At 34.6% G+C, this 27,312-nt stretch overlaps 1 protein-coding gene across 1 annotated transcript in view; it reads right to left on the minus strand.

Annotated features, from left to right (window-relative positions):
- LOC111044132 overlaps positions 1–27,312 on the minus strand; it is a 100,475-nt gene that overhangs the window by 25,402 nt on the left and 47,761 nt on the right. Inside the window, 4 exon segments of the mRNA XM_039438558.1 lie at positions 3,003–3,235; positions 4,696–5,021; positions 15,402–15,740; positions 17,492–17,808. Of these exon segments, the coding sequence (XP_039294492.1) occupies positions 3,003–3,235; positions 4,696–5,021; positions 15,402–15,740; positions 17,492–17,808 (1,215 nt within the window).

Consider the following 27,312-nt stretch of genomic DNA (forward strand, 5'->3'; position numbering starts at 1 on the left):
CTTGTTAGAGATATCTTGAAATACGGTAATCCGAACTATTTTAAAGATGATTTCAAATTTGTCTCTGAAGGTAGGAGGATAGATGCTTCACATACTAGAACCGGAGAAAGTACTTTAAGGATACCCAATCATCGAACTACTATTTTCACAAAATCCTTCTTAGTCAGTGCCTGTCGTGCATGGAATACACTTCCTGTTTCTATCAGGTCTATCGAGAGCCGAGCGAGCTTCAACCTGACTTTAAAAAAACATATTTTGGAACAAATGACTGAAACTGTCCGGCCCTAGAACGATCACATGACAACCATCCCTCACCCATTCCACCAATATAAACCTTTAAACCATGTTATAGAACGAATTGTATATATATATATATATTATATAAACTCATGTTATTTCAATTATCCACTGCATACTGCTGTATATTACTGAAATTTGATAACCCTGATCTACTTTCAGCCTACTTCATTTTATTAATCAATTATTTGATCTTATCTACCTATATAATTATTTTACTTTATCAATTTTCTGTTTTTTTTTCTCTTCAATATTCATATTGATTAAAACTTTTACAATATTTCCATTAATAAATAAATCCTTAGTTTAAATAACGAAATTAACGTTTTGGTAGAGAGTTAGTGGGGAGGATATTTTTAATATTCTTCCCAAAGAATGGACATTGATATGTCCAAAGCTCCGCCAATTTATGTAGATGCATAACAATATGATTATTATCTATAGTTATTATATTACAAATTGCTTTTTCATATCATATACAGTTCAATAGTTATTTTCTTAGTCTATATTATGTAAATTCATCTATAACTTTGCTGTATTGTAAGCTATTGTATATAAGTGTATAAGCCAGTATATATTGTAATCTACATAAATAAAGTACTCAATCAATCTTTCCTTCTTCCAATCCTCATATTTCCTTCTCCCTCTCACTATCTTTCCTTCTCTCTCTTCTCTCTCTCTCTATATATATATATATATATATATATATATATATATATATATATATATATATATATATATATATATCTTCTTAGGCATCTCCTATATATTGTCATCTCTCTTGATTAAGTTCATCACTTGAAATCTCTCACTTTCTCTCCCTCTCTATTTCTATCTCTTTCTTTTGTTCCTCTATCTCTCTATCCTTCTTCTCTCACTCTCTCTCTCTCTTCCCTTAACTCTGTCACTGTTTTACACTCTAATCTGAGATTGGGAGATGACTTTGGGAGATTGAAGCTCTGTTCATTTTGAGAATTTAGGAGATTGAGGACTGTGCGTCTCGTGAGATGGAGGGGTTAGCAGTTAGGATAATATTGCCTCGATGAATACTTCTGGAAATAACAAGTTTTTTTATTACAACTCAACTTCTTTCAGAACCTTTGAAAAAAAGGACTCTTTGTCAAGTTTCCACGGAGAGAGTACTTGCTTGTAGGGTAATTTTGAAATATTGTAGAATAGAATAGATGAGATAGAATAGAATAAGAATAAGAATATGAGGAATAAGATAGAATAGCCAATAAGATATTCGAAACGAATAGCCAAAGATGAAATTGAATGCCTATCTCACAACCAAGTGTTTGCGTGATGTTATTTCCAAATCCTTTTTAAACATAATATCATCTAGAGCCGGTTTCCGAGCTAAGGATTCAGCTGAGTTCTAGACTTTAAACAGCTGGTGTCAGAGAATTGTCTTTTCCTACAGTTACGTTGGAAAGTGGCCATTGCTGCACTGATTACAGAACGCAAAGAATCACTTTTCCGCTCTAGTGCGGGAAAAATTTTTCTGCACTCCAGATTTGCAACATGGCAACGCAAAATACTTAGTAGGTTATATGGAGCAACAGTGCAGCAAAATCAAAATGAAGTTGGTAACAGTGACTGCTGTGGCTGCTATAGTGAGCAGAGGTGCAACCAAGCACAACGCGCTAATTATTATTCATTATATATTATAACCAACGACAACGAGGACTTTAGGATTTTAGGATTAAGGTTTTTATCAATAATAAAATTACACAGAAAAACATTTGATGGATTTCAGGCAATTTTACCCATAATTACCCACTTTTCATATTCAATGGTAACTGTAGGAGAAACTTAATGTGAAATATGTGCGCAGAGTTCCTCTGCTGCACTCAAGAAACCATTCCGCCCTCGCCTACGGCTCGGGCGTAAACGTTTCTTTCGGTGCAGCAAATTGACACTTTGCGCACTAGTTGCACAAATAACTATTCCAAAACGGGGCGTAGTCACAATAAATAGTTGCAGCAAAATGAATCTTTTTCTCATTTTTATAATTAGAAACGTTAACTTAACGAAATGAAACATCCCTGAATAATTCAAAATAGCTGAAACTTTACACTATTTTCTCTATATTTTATTTTGTGTTAAATTTTCTAGTCTTTGTAGATTCATTTTAAACGTAACTTTGACTATGACTACGACTACGCCCCGTTTCGGAAAGCCAATTCTCTGACTCCAGCTGTTAATGTCTAGAACTTAGCTAAATCCCGAGCTCAGAAACCGGTCTGAATGTGACTTCTTTTTGAAGTTATCCTGTTATTTCATATTATATATTATATGTATACTCCATTTTAAACGCTAGTTTTTGTCTTCCTGTCACTTTTCGTGCTTATTATCTATTATATGATAAGAAATGCTCTGAAACTGGAATAAAAAAAGACCTTTTTCAAATAAATAATGATGAAAAAATTGATACCACAAACAAAAACCATGACACCCGGAATATCCACTCTCGACAATCCTCAACTAATATTTATTATTGAACGAAAACCCTAATCAAATGCTGTGAATAATCCCTATCAGGGTAATGTAGCTGTTTTCCCTGTAGTCAATATTATTTTTCCTACAGTTACGTTGAAAGTGGCCATTGCTGCACTGATTACAGAACGCAAAGAATCACTTTTCCGCTCTAGTGCGGGAAAATTTTTTGCACTCCAGATTTGCAACATGGCAACGAAAAATACGTAGTAAGTTATATGGAGCAACGTCATCCTCGTTGTCTGCCAGGTCGACAGCTGGTTGGTTGCCGGCTTTAGCGCCCCTTAACCGGTTCTGCTGGTTCTTGAAGGGTGGACTGTTTCCAACGGCAGGACGCCTCGATTGACGGATCAGGTTGCCGCTGGGGGGTGAGTTGAACAGGGCTTCCAGGGGGAGGGCTGATTCTTCCTGGAGGGTTGAGGCTGGGGTTGGTTCCAGTCTGGAATAAATAATGAATTAATTGATGAAAAAAAAAATTGATAAAAAAATTATGTTCTGTATTGCAATATTGAGAAATAGGAAGACTTTCAAGCTTCTATTATGGTATTATGAGTGAATATTCATTGGAGCAGAAGGTAGTAAAAGGAGAAGGAGGGAGAAAACAAGAAAAGAAGTAGGAGAGAACAAAGTGATAGAAGGAGAAAGAAGAAGAAGAAGACAGCAGGAGAAGAACCAGCCGAAGAAGAAGACAGAAATTAGGAGAAGAAGATGTGAAAGAAGAGAAGGAGAAGAATACAAAAGAAGAAGAAGAGAAGGAGAAGGATGTCGACAAGAAATAGAATAAGGCGGAGAAGTGGTAAAAGTAGAAGAAATTCAAGAGGAAGAAAAATAAGAAGAAGAAGAAGAAGAAGAGAAGAAGAAGAAGAAGAAGAAGAAGAAGAAGAAGAAGAAGAAGAAGAAGAAGAAGAAGAAGAAGGTGAACACCACCAAAAAGAAAGTAAGTAAAAGTAGAGGACAAAGGAAAAGGATGAGAGGGAGGATGTTCAGAAGAATGGAAAGGTGAAGAAAGGGGAAACGGAGAAGAAAGAGAAGAAGGAGACGAAGAACAATTAGAAGTATAAGTACAGGGAGAACAGATGTAACAAGGAGAAGAACAGGAGAAAGAAAATTAACAAGAAAAGTGGTAGAAGAAGAAGTGAAAGAGAAATATTGTGAAGAAGAAAGAGAAAGAAGAAGGAGAGGTAGAAAAAAAGGAGTAGAAGAAGACTGAAAAGAAAAGGTAGAAGACAAGAGAAAATATAGAGCACAGGAATAGAACAAGAAGCAGTGAAAGAAGAGGACAGAAGAAGAATGATTGATTGATTGATTGATTGATTGAGTACTCTATTCATGTAGATTACAATATATACTGGCTTATACACTTATATACAATAGCTTACAATACAGCAAAATTATAGATGAATTTACAAAATATAGACTAAGAAATTTTATTGAACTGGTTTATATTGAAAGAGCAATTTGTAATAAAATAACTATGAATAATTATATTGTTATGCATCTACATAAATTGGCGGAGCTTTGGACATATCAATGTCCATTCTTCAGAAAGAATGTTCAAAATATCCTTCCCACTAACTCTCTATCAAAACTAACTCTCTACCAAAGAATGTGGAGAGAAAAAGAAGGACAAAAAGAAGAAGAAGAAGCAGTGAAAGAAGAGGACTGGAGAAGAATGAGGAGAAAAAAAAGGACAAGAAGAAGAAGAAAAAGAAGGAGAGGGAGAAGAAGAAGAAGAAGAACCAGTAGCAAGGACATTGTATAAATATTGTACCTACCTCTCATACGACCAATATGGAATTTCCTTGACAATTTTTAAAATTTTCTAAATAAATAAGATATAAAAATTCAATATCATGATTAATTCTACCAAATGAATGGATGAATAGATAATGAACTCACCTAGTATTAGCTCTATTTTGTTGAGGAGCAGCCGTCTTCAAAATCCTGTGCTGTGACGCAGAAGTAGGCTTCACTTTCTTGTTTGGGTGATGATGATTCCCATAAATGTGCGAAGTGCTGTGCAGGATCTGCGCATATTTGCCATTGATGTAGGTTCCCAACACACTGGTCTCGTGGACGGTGGTCACTCCGTCTTTCACTATGGTTCCGCCCATACTGGTCACCAATCCAGTTGGGTGTACACTGTCCGCGTTGCTTAACCGGGCGCTTGAGGGGGGTCGGTTGTGTTTGGCCGATTTGGAGTTGGGGGTACGGAGGTCGATAACCTGTTAACAAAAAGAAAAAAATAGATTTCAATGAGAAAAATCAATTTTAATGCTGAAACTGAATTAAAAGATGGAGAGACAATTGATTCTAGACAAAAGTCTATAAAAATATATTTATCATTTTCTCATTCGCTCCTTCACACATTTCACATCCTTGAAACTAAACCAGAAGAAGTTATGAGTTACTATCAAAAATATTAGTTTGGATTTTTTTGTCTCAAGGTATGAACCAGCTCAGCAAGCTCCTAGTTTTTGTCTTTGGGCTTGAGTTCTTGCCCGTTTGAGGGTTTCAAAGTTTGTATGTTTGGTGATAACCTTGGAACGCTGTCATCAATCAACTCACAACATACAAACATTTTTGAGAACAATATTAATTTTCATTGAGAAATTCAGTAATAATAGTACTTGAACGAGCTAAACCAGTTTACAGTTTTCTCTCAAGGCTCGAGTTGGTGTTTGTTTGTTGGTTTGTATGTTTGGTGATAACCTTAGATCGCTTCCTTAAATCAAATTCGTACTTTGAACACATTTTCTTTGAACCATAAGGCTTTACAGATCGAGTCTTTGGGCAAGAGTTCTTGCCCGTTTGAGAGTTTCAAAGTTTCTATGTTTGGTGATAACCTTGGAACGCTATCATCAATCAACTCACAACATACAAACATTTTTGAGAACAATATTAATTTTCATTGAGAAATTCAGTAATAATAATACTTGAACGAGCTAAGCTAGTTTACAGTTTTCTCTTAAGGCTAGAGTTGGTGTTTGTTTTTGTGGGTTTGTATGTTTGGTGATAACCTTAGATCGTTTCCTTGAATCAAATTCGTATTTTGAACACATTTTCTTTGAACTATGAGGCTATACAGATCGATTTTGTGGGTTTGTATGTTTGTTGATAACCTTAGATCGCTTCCTTGAATCAAATTCGTATTTTGAACACATTTTCTTTGAACCATAAGGCTCTACAGATCGAGTTCGTTGGCCAATGACATAACCTGATTCCGTCATTATTAGAATAGTATGATATTCTGACCATTTTTATCATATATAGAGAGATAATGGGAGAAAAGGGATTAATAAAATGAAGAGGAAGGAAGAAAGAAAGAGAGAAATGAACAAGGAAGAATGGAAGAAGGAGAGAGGAAGAAAGGAAGTAGGTCATGATACTTGATAATAGTAGAAGATAGTGGAAGAAGAGGGAGTGAAAGAAGATGAGAATAGTGGACAAGGAAGAGCTGGAGGGAAAAGAATAGAGTGGGAAGAAGAAAGGCAGATAAGTGAGAGGGAGAGGAAGAGAGAAAGGAAGGGAAGCATGGTCAAGGAGGAAGAAAAGAAATAGTGTTGGAAAAAGGAAAGAAGAAGACTAGGTTGGAATTTGATAATAGCAGAAAATATTAATATAGTAGAGCAAGAAATAGAAGGAGAAAATAGTGGACAAGGAGAAGTATAAGAAGGAAGAATAGAATGGGAAGGAGAAAGGAAAAAAAGTGAGATGTAGGGGAAGAGAGAAAGAAAGGAAGGAGTAGACTGGAAATAATAGAAAGGGGAAAGGAATAGTTTGAGAAAAAGGAAAGGAAATTGGACAAGATTCGATAATAGATTGATTGATTGAGTACTTTATTTATGTAGATTTCAATATATACTGGCTTATACACTTATATACAATAGCTTACAATACAGCAAAATTATAGATGAATTTACATAATATAGACTAAGAAAATAATTATTGAAAGTATATGATATGAAAAAGTAATTTGTAATATAATAACTATGGATAATTATATTGTTATGCATCTACATATATTGGCGGAGCTTTGGACATATCAATGTCCATTCTTCGGAAAGAATATAAAAAATATCCTCCCCACTAACTCTCTACCAAAACGTTAGAAGGAGATAAGTGAGAAGAAGAGGAAGATAAAGAGAAGGAAGGACAAGGAACAAGGGAGAGTTGAGGAAGAGGGTATAGGGTGGAGAGAAGAAAGGATGATAAGTGAGGTTGAGAGGATAGGAGAAAGAATAAAAGAAAGAAAGGGATAGTGTGGGGAAAAAAATGAAAAAGGTTAGGATTCGATACTAGAGGAGATATGTTAGAAGAAGAGAAAGGAATAGAAGAAGAAAATAGTGAACGAAGAAGAATAGGAGGACGAATAGAGTGGAAAGGAGAACAAGAAATATTCAGAGAACAAAGAATAGTGTGGAAAGGAGAGAGGAAGCTAAGAATAGAGGGAGAGCGAAGTGAAATAGGGTACACTTGGGAAATTTCGTCATACTGGAGACGAGAGACCAAACATGTTAGGCATCAATTTTCCACTTTCCTCTCTGCCATTTCCACGATTTCCCGCACTTTTCCACTTTTCTCGCCTTATTGATTCTCAGTGCAGTGCAGCACTCAGTCCATACTTCATCGACAAGTCAAGACAAGACATGATTCATGGCAGATTATGAGTGCTGAGATTGGAGTTTTCTATCGGTGAAAACTGTGTGAAGGAAGAGAAAAAGAAGAAGAAGGTGGCGAAGAAGAAGAAGAAGGAGAAAAAAAGAAGAAGCAGAAGAAGGATGAGAAGGAGGAAGAGAAGGAGGAGGAGAGAAGAGTAAGTGGAAGAGAAAAATCGTACCAATAGACAATGATTTTTTCCGTTCTCCAACAATACAACACTCACACGATTCGACTTTTCAACAAGACTATCTTGTTTTCTCGAATCGCTGTATGAAATATTATTATCATCTATAGAGAGCTGGAGGAGACTGCTAGTGCAATATTCTTAGAGAAAAAGAAGAAGAAGAAGAAGAAGAAGAAGATGAAGAAGAGGATAAGAAAAAATAAGAGAAAGAGAGAAGGAGAAGGGAAAAAGGCAATGGAAGATGGAGAGATGAAGAAGACAGGATGAGACGAGGAACTTGAGGAAGAAGAAGGAGATCAAAAATACACGAGAAAGAAGAGAGGAAAGAGAAGAAGAAGAAGAAGAAGAAAAAGAGTGAAGTAGAAGACAAAGTAAAGACATTGGGAGGTGAAGAGATGAAGAAAAGAGGTTGAGAATAGAAACATTAGAAAGAAAAATAGGAGAAGAAGAAGATGAGGAAAAAGAAGAGAAAGATAGAAGGAGAAGGAAATGAAAAGAAATGGAGGCAATGGAAGATGGAGAGATGAAGAATACAGAATGAGACGAGGATCATGAGAGAGAAGATGGAGATCAAGAGGACATGAGAAAGAAGAAAGAGATGAGGAAAAAGAAGAGAAAGATAGAAGGAGAAGGAAATGAAAAGAAATGGAGGCAATGGTTGTGCCGAGCACTATTTTTAATTCAGGCCTTTTTCCAAGTTATAATAGTAAATTTAATACGCAATAGACTAGAGCCATTATTGTGAGTTAGCGAAATAAATTATTTTCTCTCTCTCTATTATGAACGGCCATGACTTCGAGTTTCCCATGATAGATATTTAAAAATTGTGGCTCCGAGTCGTCGAGGAATGTAGATTATGGAATTATCTCTAAAACGTAGCCTTCCTGTCACGACATGGAGTGCGATAAGCTGGAAAACAGCAAGCATTGAAATTATAACAAACTACCGATTTTGCAGTTACTATTTGGTCCAAAGGCTCTAGAAGCCACGCGACGATTGGTCAAATTGATTCCCTTCGCCCAATAGGAGACCTGTTTCTAAATACAGTAGTGGGGGGGGGATTCCCCAGCCGAGAGACCAGATTACGTTTCGGAGGACACTTTGCTAGGAGCACTACGAGAGTAAAGATGTAGTCATTATGTATCGCCCTTTTTGGGCGGGTTTACAAGTTTATAACATTAGTTAATGTAGGAGCTAGTTTTATTTTTATTAAAGTTTAAATTTTCTAGTAGTGCCATGTCCTGAAAGGTTTAATTGTGTTTCTTCATCATGTACGAATAATTGTTTCTTCAAATAACCGCTAAGGTACGTAAAATAAGGTTAAAATATAATTTAGGGAATTTAATTGATTGAAACTTCCATAAGAGTATTGTATTAACAAAGCCTGTTATTTTTCAAGTTAATAATTTTGATTGAGAATAATCCTTTTGATTTTATTAGTGATGGAAGATAATTATAAATTTTTTTTCTAAAGAAGTATAGAAAGTTTTCAGTTACGTTACATTTGAGTTATTGTTTCTGGAAATATATTATCGTAGAGTATTGCTGAAAGTCAGGAAGATAGCCTTTAAATTGGAATGAAATTTTTAAGATTATGTTCATATTGAGTTTATGACATTTTATAATTTTATATTTTTCAGACTCTGTTTTCTTATGTCATGAAGGCTTTCGAATGATTTAGTAAATTTTTATGATAGAAATCTTAATAGACGAAGAAGAAAGTTTTTCTTTTCCATGAAATTAATATTAATAAATGTTGGCTAGCGCACAAGTTTCCAACAATACTAGTCGAGCTACTATATGAAAAATTATATTTGATTTCGCAAACCAAACGAAAAATATCATATAAGTTAGCATCATTTCAATCTGAATTATTCCTTTCCTAAGAGTATTATATCAATTTATATAAAAGTTAACATCATAATTAATGAAGTATTCATTTTTCTAAAAGCATTATATTAATTTATTACGGGTGTTTTCATAAATGTTGCATTGTATATTAATGACACTCTGGCAAGTAAATTCGTTTTTATTTCAATCTGTTATATTTTGAGAATGAAATCAGAACGTCAAGATAAAATCTAAATTAAATAACAGAATAAACTCCTGTTTTAGCGTTTGATGAATTGTAGGAAGAGTTAGAAATTAATGCTGTAATACATTTATTTACAGCGGTTCATGTGTGTGCCCAAATCAACTTCATGTACCACCCCTTTGGTTCCGCAATTTTATGTAACACCACTTCAAGACACCCGTTCAGACGACAGGTCTAGGGACGTAAGAGGACGTCGCCGTCAAGCCAAACTCAACCGGTAAAAGTTCACCGCCAAAAACAAGGTACTGTAACCCCGACGATAAAGCAACGTACAGACCAACGAAAGTGCAGTGTAGTGAAACAAAGGTTGATTCGAGAATGTCAATCAAAAGTGGGGATTCAAAATTATTATGAAATGGGTTATATGGGTTACTATCGACGAAATTTGGGTTCAACGGGCTTTTCTTTCTTGAGTAATTTCATGTTCAAATTAATTTGTTATTTTATGACTGATATTGTTTGGTTTTGTGACGTATTGCTATCTAAACTGGGATAGTAATGCGCCCCCGAATCAGATGAAGAATGTCAACAAAGTAACATGAAATTGTTGTTTCTGTTGTTCGATTTTAGTTGCCAATGTTTATTGAAGCTGTTTGTATTTTTCAATTATTTCAAATTGTAGTGTTATTCTATAGTAGAAACCTATTAAATCAGGCATGGCAAGATTAATTGAAGTTTTCTTGACTCTAGCCCGTTCACCTGCATGAATTAGGTATAGACTCAGGTGTTTTCTAGATGTGTCGGCCTATTTCTAAATTCTAAATTTTATTCAAAATTATCTTCTTTATCATCTTTTAAAAGGTCAGGCATATGGTATATGGAGAGATGAAGAATACAGGATGAGACGAGGAACATGAGAGAGAAGATGGAGATCAAGAGGACATGAGAAAGAAGAAAGAGATGACGAAAAAGAAAAGAAAGATAGAAGGAGAAGGAAATGGAAAGAAATGGAGGTAATGGAAGATGGAGAGATGAAGAATACAGGATGAGACGAGGAACATGAGAGAGAAGATGGAGATCAAGAGGACATGAGAAAGAAGAAAGAGATGAGGAAAAAGAAGAGAAAGATAGAAGGAGAAGGAAATGAAAAGAAATGGAGGCAATGGAAGATGGAGAGATGAAGAATACAGGATGAGACGAGGAACATGAGAGAGAAGATGGAGATCAAGAGGACATGAGAAAGAAGAAAGAGAAGAAAGAAGAAAAAGAGAGAAGGAGGAGACAAAGAGAAAACATTGGAAAGGAAAAAATTAAGAAGGAGAGAAAGGGAAGAATGAGAGATCCAGAAGATCAAGAACCAGATGAAGATGAAGAAGAAGAAGAAGAAGAAGAACAAGTAGAAGAAGAAAAAGAAGAAGGAAAATACGAGCGAGAATAAAAACAAGAACTTGTGTGTAATGGGATTGTGATAGAGAATACGTTCTTCCAAAATCTTGTAACTAGATATGGAGCCTATAATCAGATTGATAAATTCATAGAGTTCTATATTTTTGTCTTTTTTCGTCAGGGCTACTTTCAATATGAATAATAGTTATTTGTATATCTAGAGTGAAAAGTACGACTTTTTCTCCCTGTGGGAAAAAGTTTGAAGCCCGAGGCGTAGCCGAGGGCAGCAATTTTCCTGAGGGAGAAAACGTATTTTTCGCTCGTGATGTACACAACATTTTTCCTCCATCTACATTTTTTTATAGAAACTGCAAATAATATCATTTTAATAACTTACGTATTAGTGACAATGTTTCCTAACAACATAACCTAAAATCTGAAACCCAAAAACCAAAAATGTTTTGTTGGCTGGTATTTTGAATAGAATATAATATTTTTAAAATTGTATGAATTTTTTATCGTCTACTAATATTAAGAATATATAATATCATACAAACATATATTACATGAGTTGATCAAATTTCTGGTTGTGGTATTGAATTCAGTTGACTCAATGACAGACACCTCTATTATGCTTTCTCATCTGAGCTTAGACCTTCTACCCAATTACAATGTAAGTTTTAAAATAGAGATGCTTCCCATGTTATTTAAATGGAGTCACTTTTACTCCCTAGGGAGTTTTTCTGTTTTTTACTACCGAGAGCGAAAAAGTGACACTTTAGTATTAGGTTTCAGGGAGTAAAGTAAGTACTTTAGACAGTAGCTGGAGGAAAAAATAATTATCCAAGTACCCTTTTGAATTATTTCGTCAAGACATGTTTCAGCTACTAATGCCATTTTCAAGTTCTTCTCCACCTCCTGCTTCTTCTTTTTCTTCTTCTTCTTTTTCTTCTTCTTCCTCTTCTTCTAAAATGGCATTAGTAGCCGAAACATGTAGTGACAAAAAATCAAAATAGTACTCAGATTAAAATTTTTATTCATAGTTTTATATTCTATGATTCTATATTTTCTATATTATCCTATTTTCTGTTTGATATTGGTAACAGTATATTATATGAAGTTAGGTACGACTTCAGTATTCAGGCTGTTAGATCAATTTCTCTGTTAATAATTTCATTATTCAACTTTTCATTGATATTCTTTTCATCTAGTAAGAGAAATTACTCCAGTCTCCTTCAAAAAAACATAGAAATTCCATTATTCAACTTGTCATTGATATTCATTCAATCAAGAAAGAGAAATACTCCAGTCTTCTTCAAAAAAACATACAAATTTCCTCTACTTTCCACTTCGGAAACTATGAGAAGAATTAAAATGGAGACTCACTGATAATAATGATAATAAACTGATGGGAAAACTGAGGAAAACTGTGACAATAATTCAATGTTTCAGAACCAACTTCTAAAACAATTCATTCAAAGATCTTCCTCTATTTTCTTTTTTAAATAGAAGTGTTCATTCCATCTTCAAAACCATAATACCTATAGTGAGGTGGTCCACGTTATAATGGCAGAGGAGAAAAATAAGAGAATCTCTTTGCCGACTCTATGCCTTGCCACTCACTATACAGTTCTCATCTCATCAAACAATATTTTCCTCATTTTCCTAAACAGAAATATCTCTCCTGGAAAATTCAATAGAGATTTCACTATTGTTTTTCCATCGTTTTTTCCCCAAAGAAAAATCTGTCCGGAACATGCAATAAAAATGAATGTCATCATTAGATAATGGCTTTTGTTTCATTTCCGTCTCATTTTTTCTCAGGGTTTTCTCTCGCTTTTTTCTAGATTTTCATTCTCCTACTCGTTTTTATGCCATCTATTCAATAGTCATGACAGGAGGAAAGTATTATGTCATTTTTCCAAATGATTATATGACTTGATAATATCGGAGACGAATATTACAATGGTATTTCTTTTCAATGATAATATTATGGAGTAATGCATTGGGAGAGGAATCAATGATTGTTTATTGAAGTGAAAATTTCTTGAAAATTATTTTTGAGATCCATTATTCAGTAACATTGAATGGGTTTCAGAATTGGAATAAATTTTTCCTCTTTTTTGAATGAATGCATTGTTTGGAAATGCAGTCTCGTTCTGAAGCTTCAGTGAGCTCTGTAGCATGAGAAAGTGCAAGCCAACGTTTCAATGATTTCCTTCAATTATTAAATAATTTCTGGCAATACTTCTCACACCTATCAAGATGTAATAGAAATCCAACAGTGATCTCTCCCCTTCTTCTTCTTCTTCTTTTTTTTCTTCCCCTTTCTTCTTCTTCTTCTTGAATTTCTTGTCGTGACCCCTCCTCATTCCTCTCCTTCCTTTTGCTCTCTTCTTATTCTCGTTTTTCCACGCTATTCTTCTTCCATCTTTTTCCCCTTTCTCTTCAATCTTCAACTTTTGATTTAACTGCCTCTTCTAATTGAATACGAGGATAGCATGGAAGTATATTGAGGTCCACGTTTTAATGGCAGTGAAGAGAGATGGAGAGCAACGTTGCCGATCATCTGTCTTGTCAATGCCTTCCATAGACGGTAGCTGATACAGGTTTATTGGTGTAATATTAACTGTTCATTCTTGTTTAAGATAATCAAATATATATCTTATAAGCAAAAAATTATGTTTCACAATAATTTTATGATGAATTCACCTTACTATAGTTGTGTTTAAAAAAATTACAAAGATGGTGATATTATCCTCTCTACCAATCAAACATTTTAAGAAGTAAAAGTATTACCCCCCCACCCTATAAGTAGTGGATGAACCAGTGATATTATTCTCTATAATTATTGAACAATTCAAATAAAAGTATTTCTTCTCCCCTACAAATAGATAGATGATGCAGTAGGGTGATTCCGAAATATGTTGTATTTTATTTTATATTCGTGTATTATTCTTCATACTTTATTGATTTATAGAATAAGTACATCATATAAAATGATAGGGAGAGAAAAAATAAGGTAACCTTGTGCTATTCCTCTCCCAAATTGAGATAAGGTTACACATAGTCCGAAATAGGTTAAGTCTTGTAGTTGTTTACTTCACTAAATGTTCAATCCTTAAATATTTTCACAAAGTAGATTTTCAAATTTAGATGCTTTAAAACAAAACAAAGAAGAAAAATGTCACATTACTATCACTAAAATGAGAAATAAGTATTCACATATTGGAGAACTAATTTTGCAGGACCAAAAAACAAACTTGATACTCTCAATTGGACATCAATAACAGTTTTTTATAACCCTATTATTTTTATAGATGGAATATTAAATAGAGAATGCATTTATTCGAATGCTAATTGAAATATAATTATTATTCATGCTGTAAATTATGCTGTAAATTACCCCGAAGACTTCTGCTACTGCAGACATTGACAACAGGGTTAACAGCTAGATGGAAATTCGATGAGAACTACTATCCAAAAATTAGTTGCCAGCCCGGGAATCGAACCCGGTACCTCCCAATTGCTATGGCAATATATTGCCATTACATAGCCATCACATAGCAATATATTGCCATAGCAATTGGGAGGTACCGGGTTCGATACCCAGGCTGGCAACTAATTTTCGGATAGTAGTTCTCATCAAATTTCCATCTAGCTGTTAACCCTGTTTTTCAATGTCTGCAGTAGCAGAAGTCTTCGAGGTGATTTACAGCATTTATTTAGGATTTTCGTTAAATAATAATTATAAATTAATTGGCATTTCAATAAATGCATTCTCTATTTGATTCCATCTGTAAGTTTTTCATAACCCTATTATTTTTATAACTTATATCCAGAATTTCTAGTCCTTGTTTATAAAATCATATGAATTAGTTATTAAAAACTAGTTACATGTTTGAAACAATTCAAAAGTTGGTGTAGTTGATATCTCTAATGATTAAACAATTTACGTAGCCCTATTGAAGTACTTTATCAGAAAATAATCAGCTGTTGTAGCTATGGTGAAAGTGATATTTTCGAGCTCAAAATATTTGAGTGATTTTATTCTATATTTTGTGAATATTTGAAGTTTTGGTTTTTGTTTCAACGGAAGTTTCATTATCAATTTATCTAAATTTGGAATTCTTTGTTTTATTCTGATTCATAGTTTCAGATTGAAGATTTGGTGTTGAAATTGAAGTGAACATAACCTACATAATATTTGGACGATTTGTGACAAAATCAGGAAATTGAAGAAGTTTTGGGCAATAGCCTGTTTTTTCTTTTCCGACTATTGTATTGTTCGCTCTATCTAATAAATTAATAAATAAATAAATAATCAATTTATCTTACCTTATAGGTCTCATCAACGACTTCCGAAGGCTGCCTTGACAGGAAATCATATTCAGCCTCGGCATCCAGGTTATTCCCAGAGATGGCAGGTTCCTCCTTGCTGGAAGTCAGGACCTGCACCTTACTTGATGCAACCTGGGGTGGCTTCACAGGGGAGGCGACCTTGGGTGATGCCTTGGGTGACGCCTTGGGTGCATCATTAGGAGCCTCCTCCACTTTACCACTGGACACGATGTTGACTTGACTGGAGAAAACAACTGGAGCTGGAGATTCCTCCACTTTACTGAAAACTACTATTGAGGGCTGAGTTTTGGCTGTGGTTAGGATTTCGGCTGCAACCTGGAATGAGAAAAATAGTTTTATATATATTTATACAATTTTTTGAAGGTTGAAGCGACGACTGAAGCAACTCTAGTCGTTGGGCTGTAGCTAAACTGCGGTGTAGTATGGCTCAGCTGTAGCTTCAGTTCATTGTAGTATCACTAAGCTGTAGCTACAGTTCATTGTAGTATCACTAAGCTGTAGCTACAGTCCATTGTAGTATCAGTAAGCTGTAGCTACAGTTCATTGTAGTATCACTAAGCTGTAGCTACAGTTCATTGTAGTATCACTAAGCTGTAGCTACAGTTCATTGTAGTATCACTAAGCTGTAGCTACAGTTCATTGAAGTATCACTAAGCCGTAGCTACAGTTCATTGTAGTATCACTAAGCTGTAGCTACAGTTCATTGTAGTATCACTAAGCTGTAGCCACAGTTCATTGTAGTATCACTAAGCTGTAGCCACAGTTCATTGTAGTATCACTAAGCTGTAGCTACATTACGCTGTAGTGTCGCTCGGCTGTTGCTGCAGTTCAGTGTAGTGTACCTACTGTCGAGCGACTAGAGTCGTTCAGGATTCCACCTTACAGAGTCTGTGAGAATCTGGGAGAAAACTAAAGAGTTCTAGAGCTTAAAAACATGAATATAGTATGAGGAAATGATTTTTCCTGAAGAAAATTGTGGAACTTCCGATCCTGATGGACAAAAGGAGCTCACATTTCGTGGAGAATTAAGAGTTCCTTACAATATCATCATAATACCATAATTATATTGATCATAATACGAATATCATCTTCTGAGGACTTTTGATTTGAAACTGTCCTAGAGTGAAAGATTTCTCTCAGAAAGAACAGAGATAACTTGATAGTTTATGATCAATATGTGTACAGACTTAGGCGTCACGAATACACGCATTTCACTTTTCACGTTCAACGCATTATATCTGTAGTCCTATGAAAACAGTGAATTACAGATATAATGAGCAAAGCATCAGCTGATGGAAAACGAAATGCGTGTGTTCTTCCAAATTATACATCTTGCAGCGTTCTATGAAGGAGTATAGCGTGAAATATACTGTATCATTCTAATGATACAGTATCATTCTTATGATACTGTATCATTAGAATGATACTGTATCATTTGAATGATACTGTATCATTCTGATGATACAGAAGTGAACTTGTGCTATAACATTCCTTGAGTGTAAGTTTAAACGTTTAATTCAATAGAAAATTTTGAATGAAAAAACAGCTGTAGTTTTCTGTAAAGTGTGAAGTTTTCAGCTAAAAAATTCTAGTTTCATTCGAAATTTAGACTTTTTGAATTATTATTAAGTTACTATTCTAGATTTTTTGATTAAAGCCTATCTATTTGATTCAAAATTTGCTTGTTCATCTGAATATTGAAGAGCGTAAATTTTATTTTGAAAAGTGAAAGTGACATAACCAACATTTTGATTTGGACAGTATAGTATAAATTGGAAATGGGACAGTTTTGGGCATGAGCCTGTTGTGCCTTTCCTCATGTCAAGTATTTGTACACAATGTGATAGATAAAAATGAATAGATAAATGAGTGAACGGATTTCCTATTTCCAATTTCTAATTTTTATTATATGAGTTAGTGAATAATTGAATAATAAAAAATGTATAATCATCTCACCTTGGGTGTATTTTTCATTATCAGTGGTTGAACTGAGAAGAAAGTGGAAAAATGAATAAATGAATGAATGAATGGACGAATAAATAAATGAATGGGTGAATAAATCTCACCTTGGGTGTATTGGTAACAGGTCCACCAACCACTTCCACCACAGACGACAATATCTTAGGAGTAGAAGCAGACTGAGTCTTCACATTAACCACAGAGCTACCCTTCTTAGAGATCGTCGTCTTCTCCTTCTTCTCATCCAGGACCTTCTTCTCATTGGCCGACGAGGATGGCTTCTGTGATGACGTCACAGTCTTGCTCGGTTTAATGTCCGAGGTTTTGGGCGAGTCCGAGGGAGGCCGAGTGTCGACGAGGGTGCTCGTCGAGGGAGGAGGTTGTGGAGCCGGTGACTGGTCCACGGAGGCACTTGGTTTCACTTCTGGTGACAAAAAAAAAATGAGAAAAAATGGTTAGTTTCAAGTTTCTCATGAAAATCTATTTATAATGAAGGATAGAATGGGCTCATACACGGACAGGATGCGAAATTCATGAATGACGTCACAACATCACGTCTCAACTACTCAACTGATTAACTTGAAATTTTGCATATAGTTTCTTAATCTACCGAGGATGGTTTTTTGGCCTATTTTAAGTTCTTCAAGATTTGAATTGGTTGAGTTCTCATTTTGTCAAGTTTTCAACAGACCCTTGCGGACCACGGGTTACCTGCTAGTATACCTAGATACCTTTCCTAGATATATAATGAAGCCTCATTATATTATACCATAGAGAAACAATACCGTATGTAGATATCCCATGGTAAAGGGAATTTATGTCGCAACTTTTACTGTTATCTCAAGCCGATTACTGTCGATTATTGCCAATTTCTACTGTTTTGTTGGGGTGATAGTGTATGAACGGCACAATTTGAGAGACTACCAGCGTCACACAGCTGCATGGGAAAGAACTACATGAACTATCGGCTTGAGATAACAGTAAAAGTTGCAGCAACATAAACGCTCTATACCATGGGATATCTACTTATGCTATCGTTCCTCTATGGTTACTTATAATATATAGGTGTAACTCTATACATGTAATATATATGGTTACTCTATGGCTACGGTTATAATGTAATATTAGAATATTAGATTATTATAATTATAATTGTGTATGTTTTTGAGAAATAAATATTTGAATTTGAATTTGAATTTGGTTATGCTATGTAAGAGATTTCTTTGATTTTTCTGTATGAATGAAGAACATGCTCAGAATTTGATTTTTCTGAGAATAATTATTTAGTTGAAAATGATTTTATAATATATTCTATTCTTATTCTCTTTTACTATCGTCCGATATCATCTATAGTGAGGTCCACGTTATAATGGCAGTGTTTGATTGGCAATGGTATTGCTATCCTTGTCTATCATTCAACAAAGAAGATAGCGCTATCTCTTTCTCGCTTTGCTCTGTAGCCAGATCGGCTTTCAACAATGTAGAATTATTAATTAAATCACAGAATATTTCATTTAAATTATAAAAATTCATCATGAAATATAATTTCTTGCTTATTGGAATCTAATTGATTATTTTGAACGAGAATGAACAGTTGATATTACATAAATGAACCTGTATCAGCTACCGTCTATAGAAGGCATTGACAAGACAGAGGATCGCAACGTTGTTCTCCCATCTTTCTCTATTGCCATTATAACGTGGACCTCACTATAAAGGATATTGGAGTATAGAACAAGAGAATAAGAATAGAATATATTATAGAATCATTTTCTACGGAATAATATTCTTAGAAAAATCAAATTCTGAGCATGTTCTTCATTCATACAGAAAAATCAAAGAAATCTCTCACAAATACTAGATTTTTGGATGACACAAAACCAATAAATCCTAACAAATACTAGATTTTTTTCTATTATTTTCTTTGTTTCTCATACTATTTTCTAGTAGCCTACTGAATGACATAGAACAAATAAATCTTAACAGATACCAACAAATACTAGTAACTGTATGTTGAAAAATCAGATAATACAGTTTTTCTTACATGCCACAGCCACTGGAAGAATGTGATACTCTTTTGGAAAAACAGACATAAAGCAAGGATAGAGTCGGCAATAAATTTGGAATATTATCAGGATTGCAAGATCTTTGTGTCATCTCTAAAGTGTCAGCTCTTTTTATCTGGAATCTTCCAATCAACTACAAGCCCTTACGATTTTCCTTCCTTATTCAGCGTTTCTCCTTCTTCTTCTTCTTCTTATTCTTCTTCTTCTTCTTCTTCTTCTTCTTCTTCTTCTTCTCCTCCTCCTCCTTCTTCTTCTTCTTCTTCTTCTTCTTCTTCTCCTTCATCTACTTTTTCTTCTGCTTCTTCTTCTTCGTCTTCTACACTTATCTCCTCTTCTATTTCCGTTTTCCCCTGTTCTTCTCCTCATGTTTATTCTCCTCCTCCTCATCAACTCTTTTCATCTGCATCACCCCCCCCCCTAATACTCCTACTCATACTACTCCTCATCCTTCTCCTCTATCTCCCTCGTCACCTTCTCCTTTTTCACCCTGCTTCTTTTCTTCATCTTCTTCCTATGCTCTCAGTCTTCTCCTTATCCTTAAAGTATGAGAAAACTTTCCATTTAGCTTATCCTGTTTTCTTTCTCCCTCCTTCTCTTTGTTTCACTTCATGTTCTTGTCAACTTCCTTATCCTTCATATTCTCTTTTCCAGTTCATCTCATCCCCCCACTTGTTCTCTTGCTTCATAATTCTCATTACCTCTACTTCTTCTTCTTCTTCTTCTCCTCCCTCTTCTTCTTCTTCTTCTTCTTCTTCTTCTTCTCCTTTTCCTGCTTTTTCGTCTCCCTCTCCTTATTTTCCACTCCTAATTTCTCTTTTTCTATCTTCGCCCTTTCATTCTTCCTCTTTTTTCCTCCAAGAGATATCTCCAATTCTCGTATTTCTGTCTTTTTTCACATCAATTTGACAAAACTCTATATTCATTTCATTCCAGCCGACATTCCCACTACAGTTGTCTACTGTCATCTTATTTCGCTACAATTCTTCCAGATTCTCATCTCCAATCTCCTTCTCTTTCTTCTCCCTCTTGCTCCTCCTCCTCCTCCACCTTATCCTTTGTTCATCTCCTTTCTCCCACTTCATCATCCTCACACACTTCTTTTTCTCTTTTCCTTCCACCAAGCTACAGTCTTCCTTCTCTCCATCTCTCTCCTGTGTTTACCATCTCTCTTCCCCGCACTCTCTTTCTCCCTCTCATACTTCATCATACTTCCCACATATCTTCTTCTCTCTAATTTCCCTCTCACAATATGTCCCTCCTGCGTTTATCTTCTCCCTTCCTCTCATACATCATCTTCATTTCAAAAAATCCTCTTCTTTCTCTTCTCCTCCTCACAAATCTGACATTTTCCATCTCTTTCCATGTCACCTACATACTTCTTAGCCTGTCAACATTCAGTAATATCCGTTTTACAAACATGACACAAATCTACATCATATACCTGTAATATTGTATGTACAATATTCACACAGAATATAAATCTGTCCAGATGTACAATACTTGAGCTGGAATAGAGATTTTTGATGCTAAGATGAGATTTCCCTGTCATGACAGTTCGAGTTTTGGATTCTGTGTCAAAAAGAAAATTCAACCAAGAACTTATATTCTAAGAACATAAGAAGTTATTAGGAAACAGTAGCTCTTGAGATGATTTTGTGGTATGGTTGAGTTCACGTTATAATAACAGTGAAGAAAGATCAGGAAACATTGTTGCCGATTCTCTAACTTGCCACTGGCTTCCATAGAGGATGACTGATACGGGTATATCAAATGTTCATTGTTGTTTCAAATAATCATCGAGCAAATCAAGTCAAGAAAATATATTTTCCGATGATTGGATAATGAATTTAGATAATTAAGATGAAATATTTTGTTGATTAATTATATTTCTACATAGTTGTAAACCAATCAGGCAACGTTGCGGAGCTAGAAAAAGATATCGCTATCTTGAATAAAAAAGACTAAGAAATTGTCAAAAAACCACTGATTTATTGATAATTGGAAAGACCGGTTTCGGTCTTGACCATTGTCAATCTCTGATAAACTAAAACTAAATACAAGAGCAGCAGAATTTATACTAGTAGGCGAGTACTGCTATTGGTCGAGGGCATGAACGCCTGCCGTTGGCCTAGCTTGACAGTCTCCTCCCCCTCAACGGTGTGACAAAATGGCGGCTTAAGCAACAGAATCGCCATGATAATAAAATTTACTTTGAGTACAAAATAAGAACCAAGAAAACAAGTGTGAAAGATAATAAAACAAATATGTAAATGGAAAAACTATTGACTAATGTATGCTTACAATTTTATGATAAAACTAAATTCGTAGTGTTGTACTGGTTGAAATGAATCTGGTCATTTAAACTATACTGAGAATTTTCCTTAATTACTCTTGTTATTTCTAAAGCCTCTAGAATATTCAAAGATCTGCCTATGTTATTAACATGCAGAAACTCAACATTCTCCTTAACTGTGAACTTGTGATTATTTGTTATCAAATGTTCTGCAAAGTTAGATTCCCCATTTTGTTTATTCCAATCTCTGATGTGTTCTTTAATTCTACTTTTGAAACTTCTACCAGTCTGACCCACGTAACAAGCATTACAATCATCACATTTAAGTTTGTACACCCCGCCAACGGCCGGCGTTCATGCCCTCGACCAATAGCAGTACTCGCCTACTAGTATAAATTCTGCTGCTCTTGTATTTAGTTTAAGTTTATCAGAGATTGACAATGGTGTAATAACCGAAACCGGTCTTTCTAATTATCAATAAATCAGTGGTTTCTTGACAATTTCTTAGTATTTTTTTATTCAATATGAATAATTACCACAATATCAACTTCTCAACTACACAAAAAAAAATCGCTATCTGATTCATCGAATGATAGACAAGGATAGCAACACCATGTTAATCAAATACTGTTATTATAACTTGGACCACACTATAGTCATCCAGTTCCAAAATAAACTATCTGGCAGCGTTGAGGAGCTAGACAATGATAGTGCTATCTGCTTTGTCGAATGATAGACAAGGATAGCAACACCAATGTTGATCAAATACTGCCATTATAACGTGGACCTCACTATATTCATCCAGTTCCATGATAAACTATCTGGCAACGTTGTGGAGCTAGAAAAGGATAGTGTTATCTGCTTTTTCGAATGACAGACAAGGATAGCATCACCATGTTAATCAAATACTGTTATTATAACTTGGACCACATGTTCCATGATAAACTATCTGGCAACGTTGTGGAGCTAGAAAAGGATAGTGTTATCTGTTTTGTCGAATGACAGACAAGGATAGCAACACCAATGTTGATCAAATACTGCCATTATAACGTGGACCTCACCATATCTTTTCAGCTCCATAGTAAACAGTGTCATCAGCAAATCTGACATCCTTTACAAATGTGCATCGATGGAGTAACTTCTGAATTTGGAGTAATTTCAGTGGCGCCTCGTTGATAGCATGATATTTGTCTCATTCAATGGCGCTGTGTCCCCGGATTATAGGGGAGATATTGGTCTGCCGGGTTTTTGGGGCTTTTCTCAAACCCCTTTAAGTCTCTGTGCTGTTTTCTATCAACTCTCTCTCACTCATTCTGTCTCTCTTTCCCCCCTCTCACTCACTCTCTCTCTTCCTTTATATCCATAATCCTCTATATTCTACATCCTTACCCCTCACCTGGCCATAATATCCTCCTTCTTGTACCTTTCATATTTTCCACTTCCCTGTGAATTCTGCAGATTTAATACTCTTTCATATCACCCATCATTTAGTGGGGAGGAAATTTTTAATATTCTTTCCGAAGAATGGACATTGATATGTCCAAAGCTCCGCCAATTTATGTAGATGCATAACAATATAATTATCTATAGTTATTATATTACAAATTACTTATTCATATCATATACAGTTCAATAATTATTTTCTTAGTCTATATTATGTAAATTCATTTATGATTTTGCTGTATTGTAAGCTATTGTATATAAGTGTATAAGCCATAAGCCATAGTGTATAAGTATATATTGTAATCTACATAAATAAAGTACTCAATCAATCAATCATTTTCATCTTCAGCATGCATTTTCACAAATATGTTTCATTATGTACTACTATTATTGTTATCGATTTTTCATCATAGAAGTGCTATTATTTTGTTCATTATTACCAGTGTTTGCGATAGGTCTTGTCAGACCTGACAATATAATTTATTAAATATTATATATATAATTAATTAAATAAATATCAAATATATCTCTCTCTATGATTCTCGCTCTCTCTCTCTCTTCCTCTTATGATCTTTAAATCTTAAACCCTCAGTCACGATCATGGTCAAGTGCTGAAGGGAAGGTATTCTTCGATATCCTTCCTGAGAATGGACAACTAAAGATCCAAACTTCACCAGAATTGTATGTAATATAGTAATTTATCTAATATTTTGTGTAATTGATGTTGTAGTTTTAGTTTTTTTTTGGGAAATAAACAATTCCTGTGGAAACATTTCAGTAATACCTCAATATCCGAATATTTCATCATATTCCTTTGCTCGATATTATCATGAAATTCTTCAGTCTGTAGGTTTATATGATTCATTAACCAAAAATCACTTGGAAATGGCATAAATGTCTGGAACATGCTGTGATAGAATAATTCAAAAAGGGTACAGAGATTTGTATTACTATTTATATTACAAGTAGTCCTCAACCGGAATGAGACAATAAAATGATTCATCATTGTATCTTACTCTTAGTGCCGGTTGCACAAAAGCCGGTTGAATTTCAACAGTGGTTAATTTCACGAGAACCAATCAGAGAAGCCTTTTCAAAAATCACGGTAAAATTATAACCATATTGAATGAAAAAGACTAAGAAATTGTCAAAAAACCACTGATTTATTGATAATTAGAAAGACCGGTTTCGGTTATTACACCATTGTCAATCTCTGATAAACTAAAACTAAATACAAGAGCAGCAGAATTTATACTAGTAGGGGAGTACTGCTATTGGTTGAGGGCATGAACGCCTGCCATTGGCCTAGCTAGATGGTCTCCTCCCCCTCAACGGTGTGACAAAATGGCGACTTAAGCAACAGAATCGCCATGATAATAAAATTTACTTTTAGTACAAAATAAGAACCAAGAAAACAAGTGTGAAAGATAATAAAACAAATTTGTAAATGGAAAAACTATTGACTAATGTATGCTTACAATTTTATGATAAAACTAGATTCGTAGTGTTGTATTGGTTGAAATGAATCTGGTCATTTAAACTATACTGGGAATTTTCCTCAATTACTCTTGTTATTTCTAAAGCCTCTAGAATATTCAAAGATCTGCCTCTGTTATTAACATGCAGAAACTCAACATTCTCCTTAACTGTGAACTTGTGATTATTTGTTATCAAATTTTCTGCAAAGTTAGATTCCCCATTTTGTTTATTCCAATCTCTGATGTGTTCTTTAATTCTACTTTTGAAACTTCTACCAGTCTGACCCACATAACAAGCATTACAATCATCACATTTAAGTTTGTACACCCCGCTTTTATCCCAAATATCAATTTTGTCTTTTAACCGAAACCGGTCTTTCTAACTATCAATAAATCAGTGGTTTATTGACAATTTCTTAGTCTTTTTCATTCATTATGAATAATTACCACAATATCAACTTCTCAACTACACAAAAAATAAAATTATAACCGGCTTTTGTGCAACCAGCCCCTCAATGATAATAAATTAGTCTATTTAAAACGCCAGAACATGAGTTCTATCAAAGGGGATTATGAAGAAGAGCAATTGATACAGTAAGAGGAGAAATTTGAGGAAGAGTATGATAGGGTGTGTGTGAGAGAGAGAGACACAGTGAGATTCAGATTCAGATTCAGATTCCTTTATTCATGTGTTTAACAAAACATAATTCAACTTACGTTCCAGCGTTAAAAATAAATACCAGTAGCGGTAAAATGACATGGTGAATCATATTAAACTAATGAGTTCTACAATAATATTGAGCAAGAAAAGAGAGAGAGTGAGTCAAAGAGAGAGAGAAAGAGAGAGTGAGTGAGTAAATGAGTGGGAGAGAGAGAGTGCGTGAGTGAATGTGAGAGAGAGGTTTTTTTTTCAAAGGTGGATTTTGAAAATAATTTTGAAAAATTCCAGAAAGGAAATTTGAATTAGAGTAAGAGAGAGTGAGAGTGTGAGAGGGAAAGAGTGATAGAGTGAAAGATAGAGAGAAAGAGAGATTTCATAGATTTTCCAACGGAGGGGATTTTTGAGAGATACAGTGAGCGGGGAAATTTGTAGAAGATTGTGAGGAAGTGAGAGAGAGTGGGAGAGAGAGAGATTCGATTTGATTGATTAATTGCTTTTAAGGGCGGAGCTAGGACTCCAGGTCCTCTCTGCCACACAACCCTAGAGATAGATAGATAGATAGATAGATTTTATTTTCCAATTGTTACTAGGCTTGTCGCCTATGGTAACAAGGTTTCAATAATAATTACAATTTCACAAATCATCTTAAATTATAACACGGCTACATGATAATAATACTACATGATCATATAATTATTCATAATATGGTGATATAAAAAAGGATAAATAATTATCAAATAAAATTATATACAATAACGAAAATAAGATGTCGTTGGGTATTATTATATTATCGTTATATGTCGTTGGGTATTATGTATATTGTTCAAAATACAAAAGCGTGCTATCCGAATTATAGAAGGCCTCCCAGTATAGCATACATGTAGAGGAACTTTTAGCAGACTTGGCATTATGAGATTTTATGGTCTTCTCGTTTATCGATATGTTATATATATAAGAAGGAATGGTGATCGTTTTCAACTGTAGGAGCTAGCCACAATTATTCTACAAGACATGGTACCAATTTGCTACTTCCCCAACATCGTCTTGCCTTGTCTGAAGGGGATTCAAATGTCACTGGTATTAAAATTTATAATAAATTACCAGATAGCTTGAAGTCGATTGATAATGATGCTTTGTTCAGAAAAACCTTAAAAAGTTTGTTGTAGAAGGAGAGTTTTACTCGTTGAATGAGTTTTTGTCTGGCTGACTTTATCTGACCTTTTATTATTTCAACTAAATACAAAAAACATGTTACCTATGTGTATAAATTTGTACTTATGATGACTGCGATATACAGACATTTCTTGTTATTGTATTTTTGCAGAAAAAAAAGAATTTGAATTTGAATTTGAATTATTATGATTTACAGGTATCAGTAGGTGTCAATCAAGCGCTCCAACACCACAGCAAAACGAGCTGTGGTGAGATTGATTGATTGAGTACTTTATTTATGTAGATTACAATATATACTGGCTTATATACTTATATACAATAGCTTACAATACAGCAAAATTAAAGATGAGTTTACATAATATAGACTAAGAAAATAATTATTGAACTGTATATGATATGAAAAAGCAATTTGTAATATAATAACTATAGATAATAATCATATTGTTATGCATCTACATAGAGAGAGAGTGGGAGAGGAAGAGTGATGGATCGAGTAAGAAAGAGAGAATGATAGAGAGAGTGAATAGAGAGATTTTTCTTTAAGGGGTATCAAATGGGTATTTTCTATTTTGAGGGAAATTCAAACAGATACAGTGAACGGGAAAAGAGAAAATCTGTAAGTGAGAGAGTATCAGAGAAAGAGAGAACGTTGAGAGAGAAAGAGAGTGGACTGGGAGAGATACCAGACAATGATCCCCTTTTCAGCAGGCAAACAAATTGCTTTGTTTACGTGGATCGGCGGCGGCCTTCACTGATAAAGTATTGCAATCCTTCTTCATGGTTTCCCTCCAAAAAAACACTCCTACCAACTGCC

Source organism: Nilaparvata lugens, chromosome 12 (genome assembly GCF_014356525.2).
Source record: "Nilaparvata lugens isolate BPH chromosome 12, ASM1435652v1, whole genome shotgun sequence".
Classification (NCBI taxonomy): domain Eukaryota; kingdom Metazoa; phylum Arthropoda; class Insecta; order Hemiptera; family Delphacidae; genus Nilaparvata; species Nilaparvata lugens.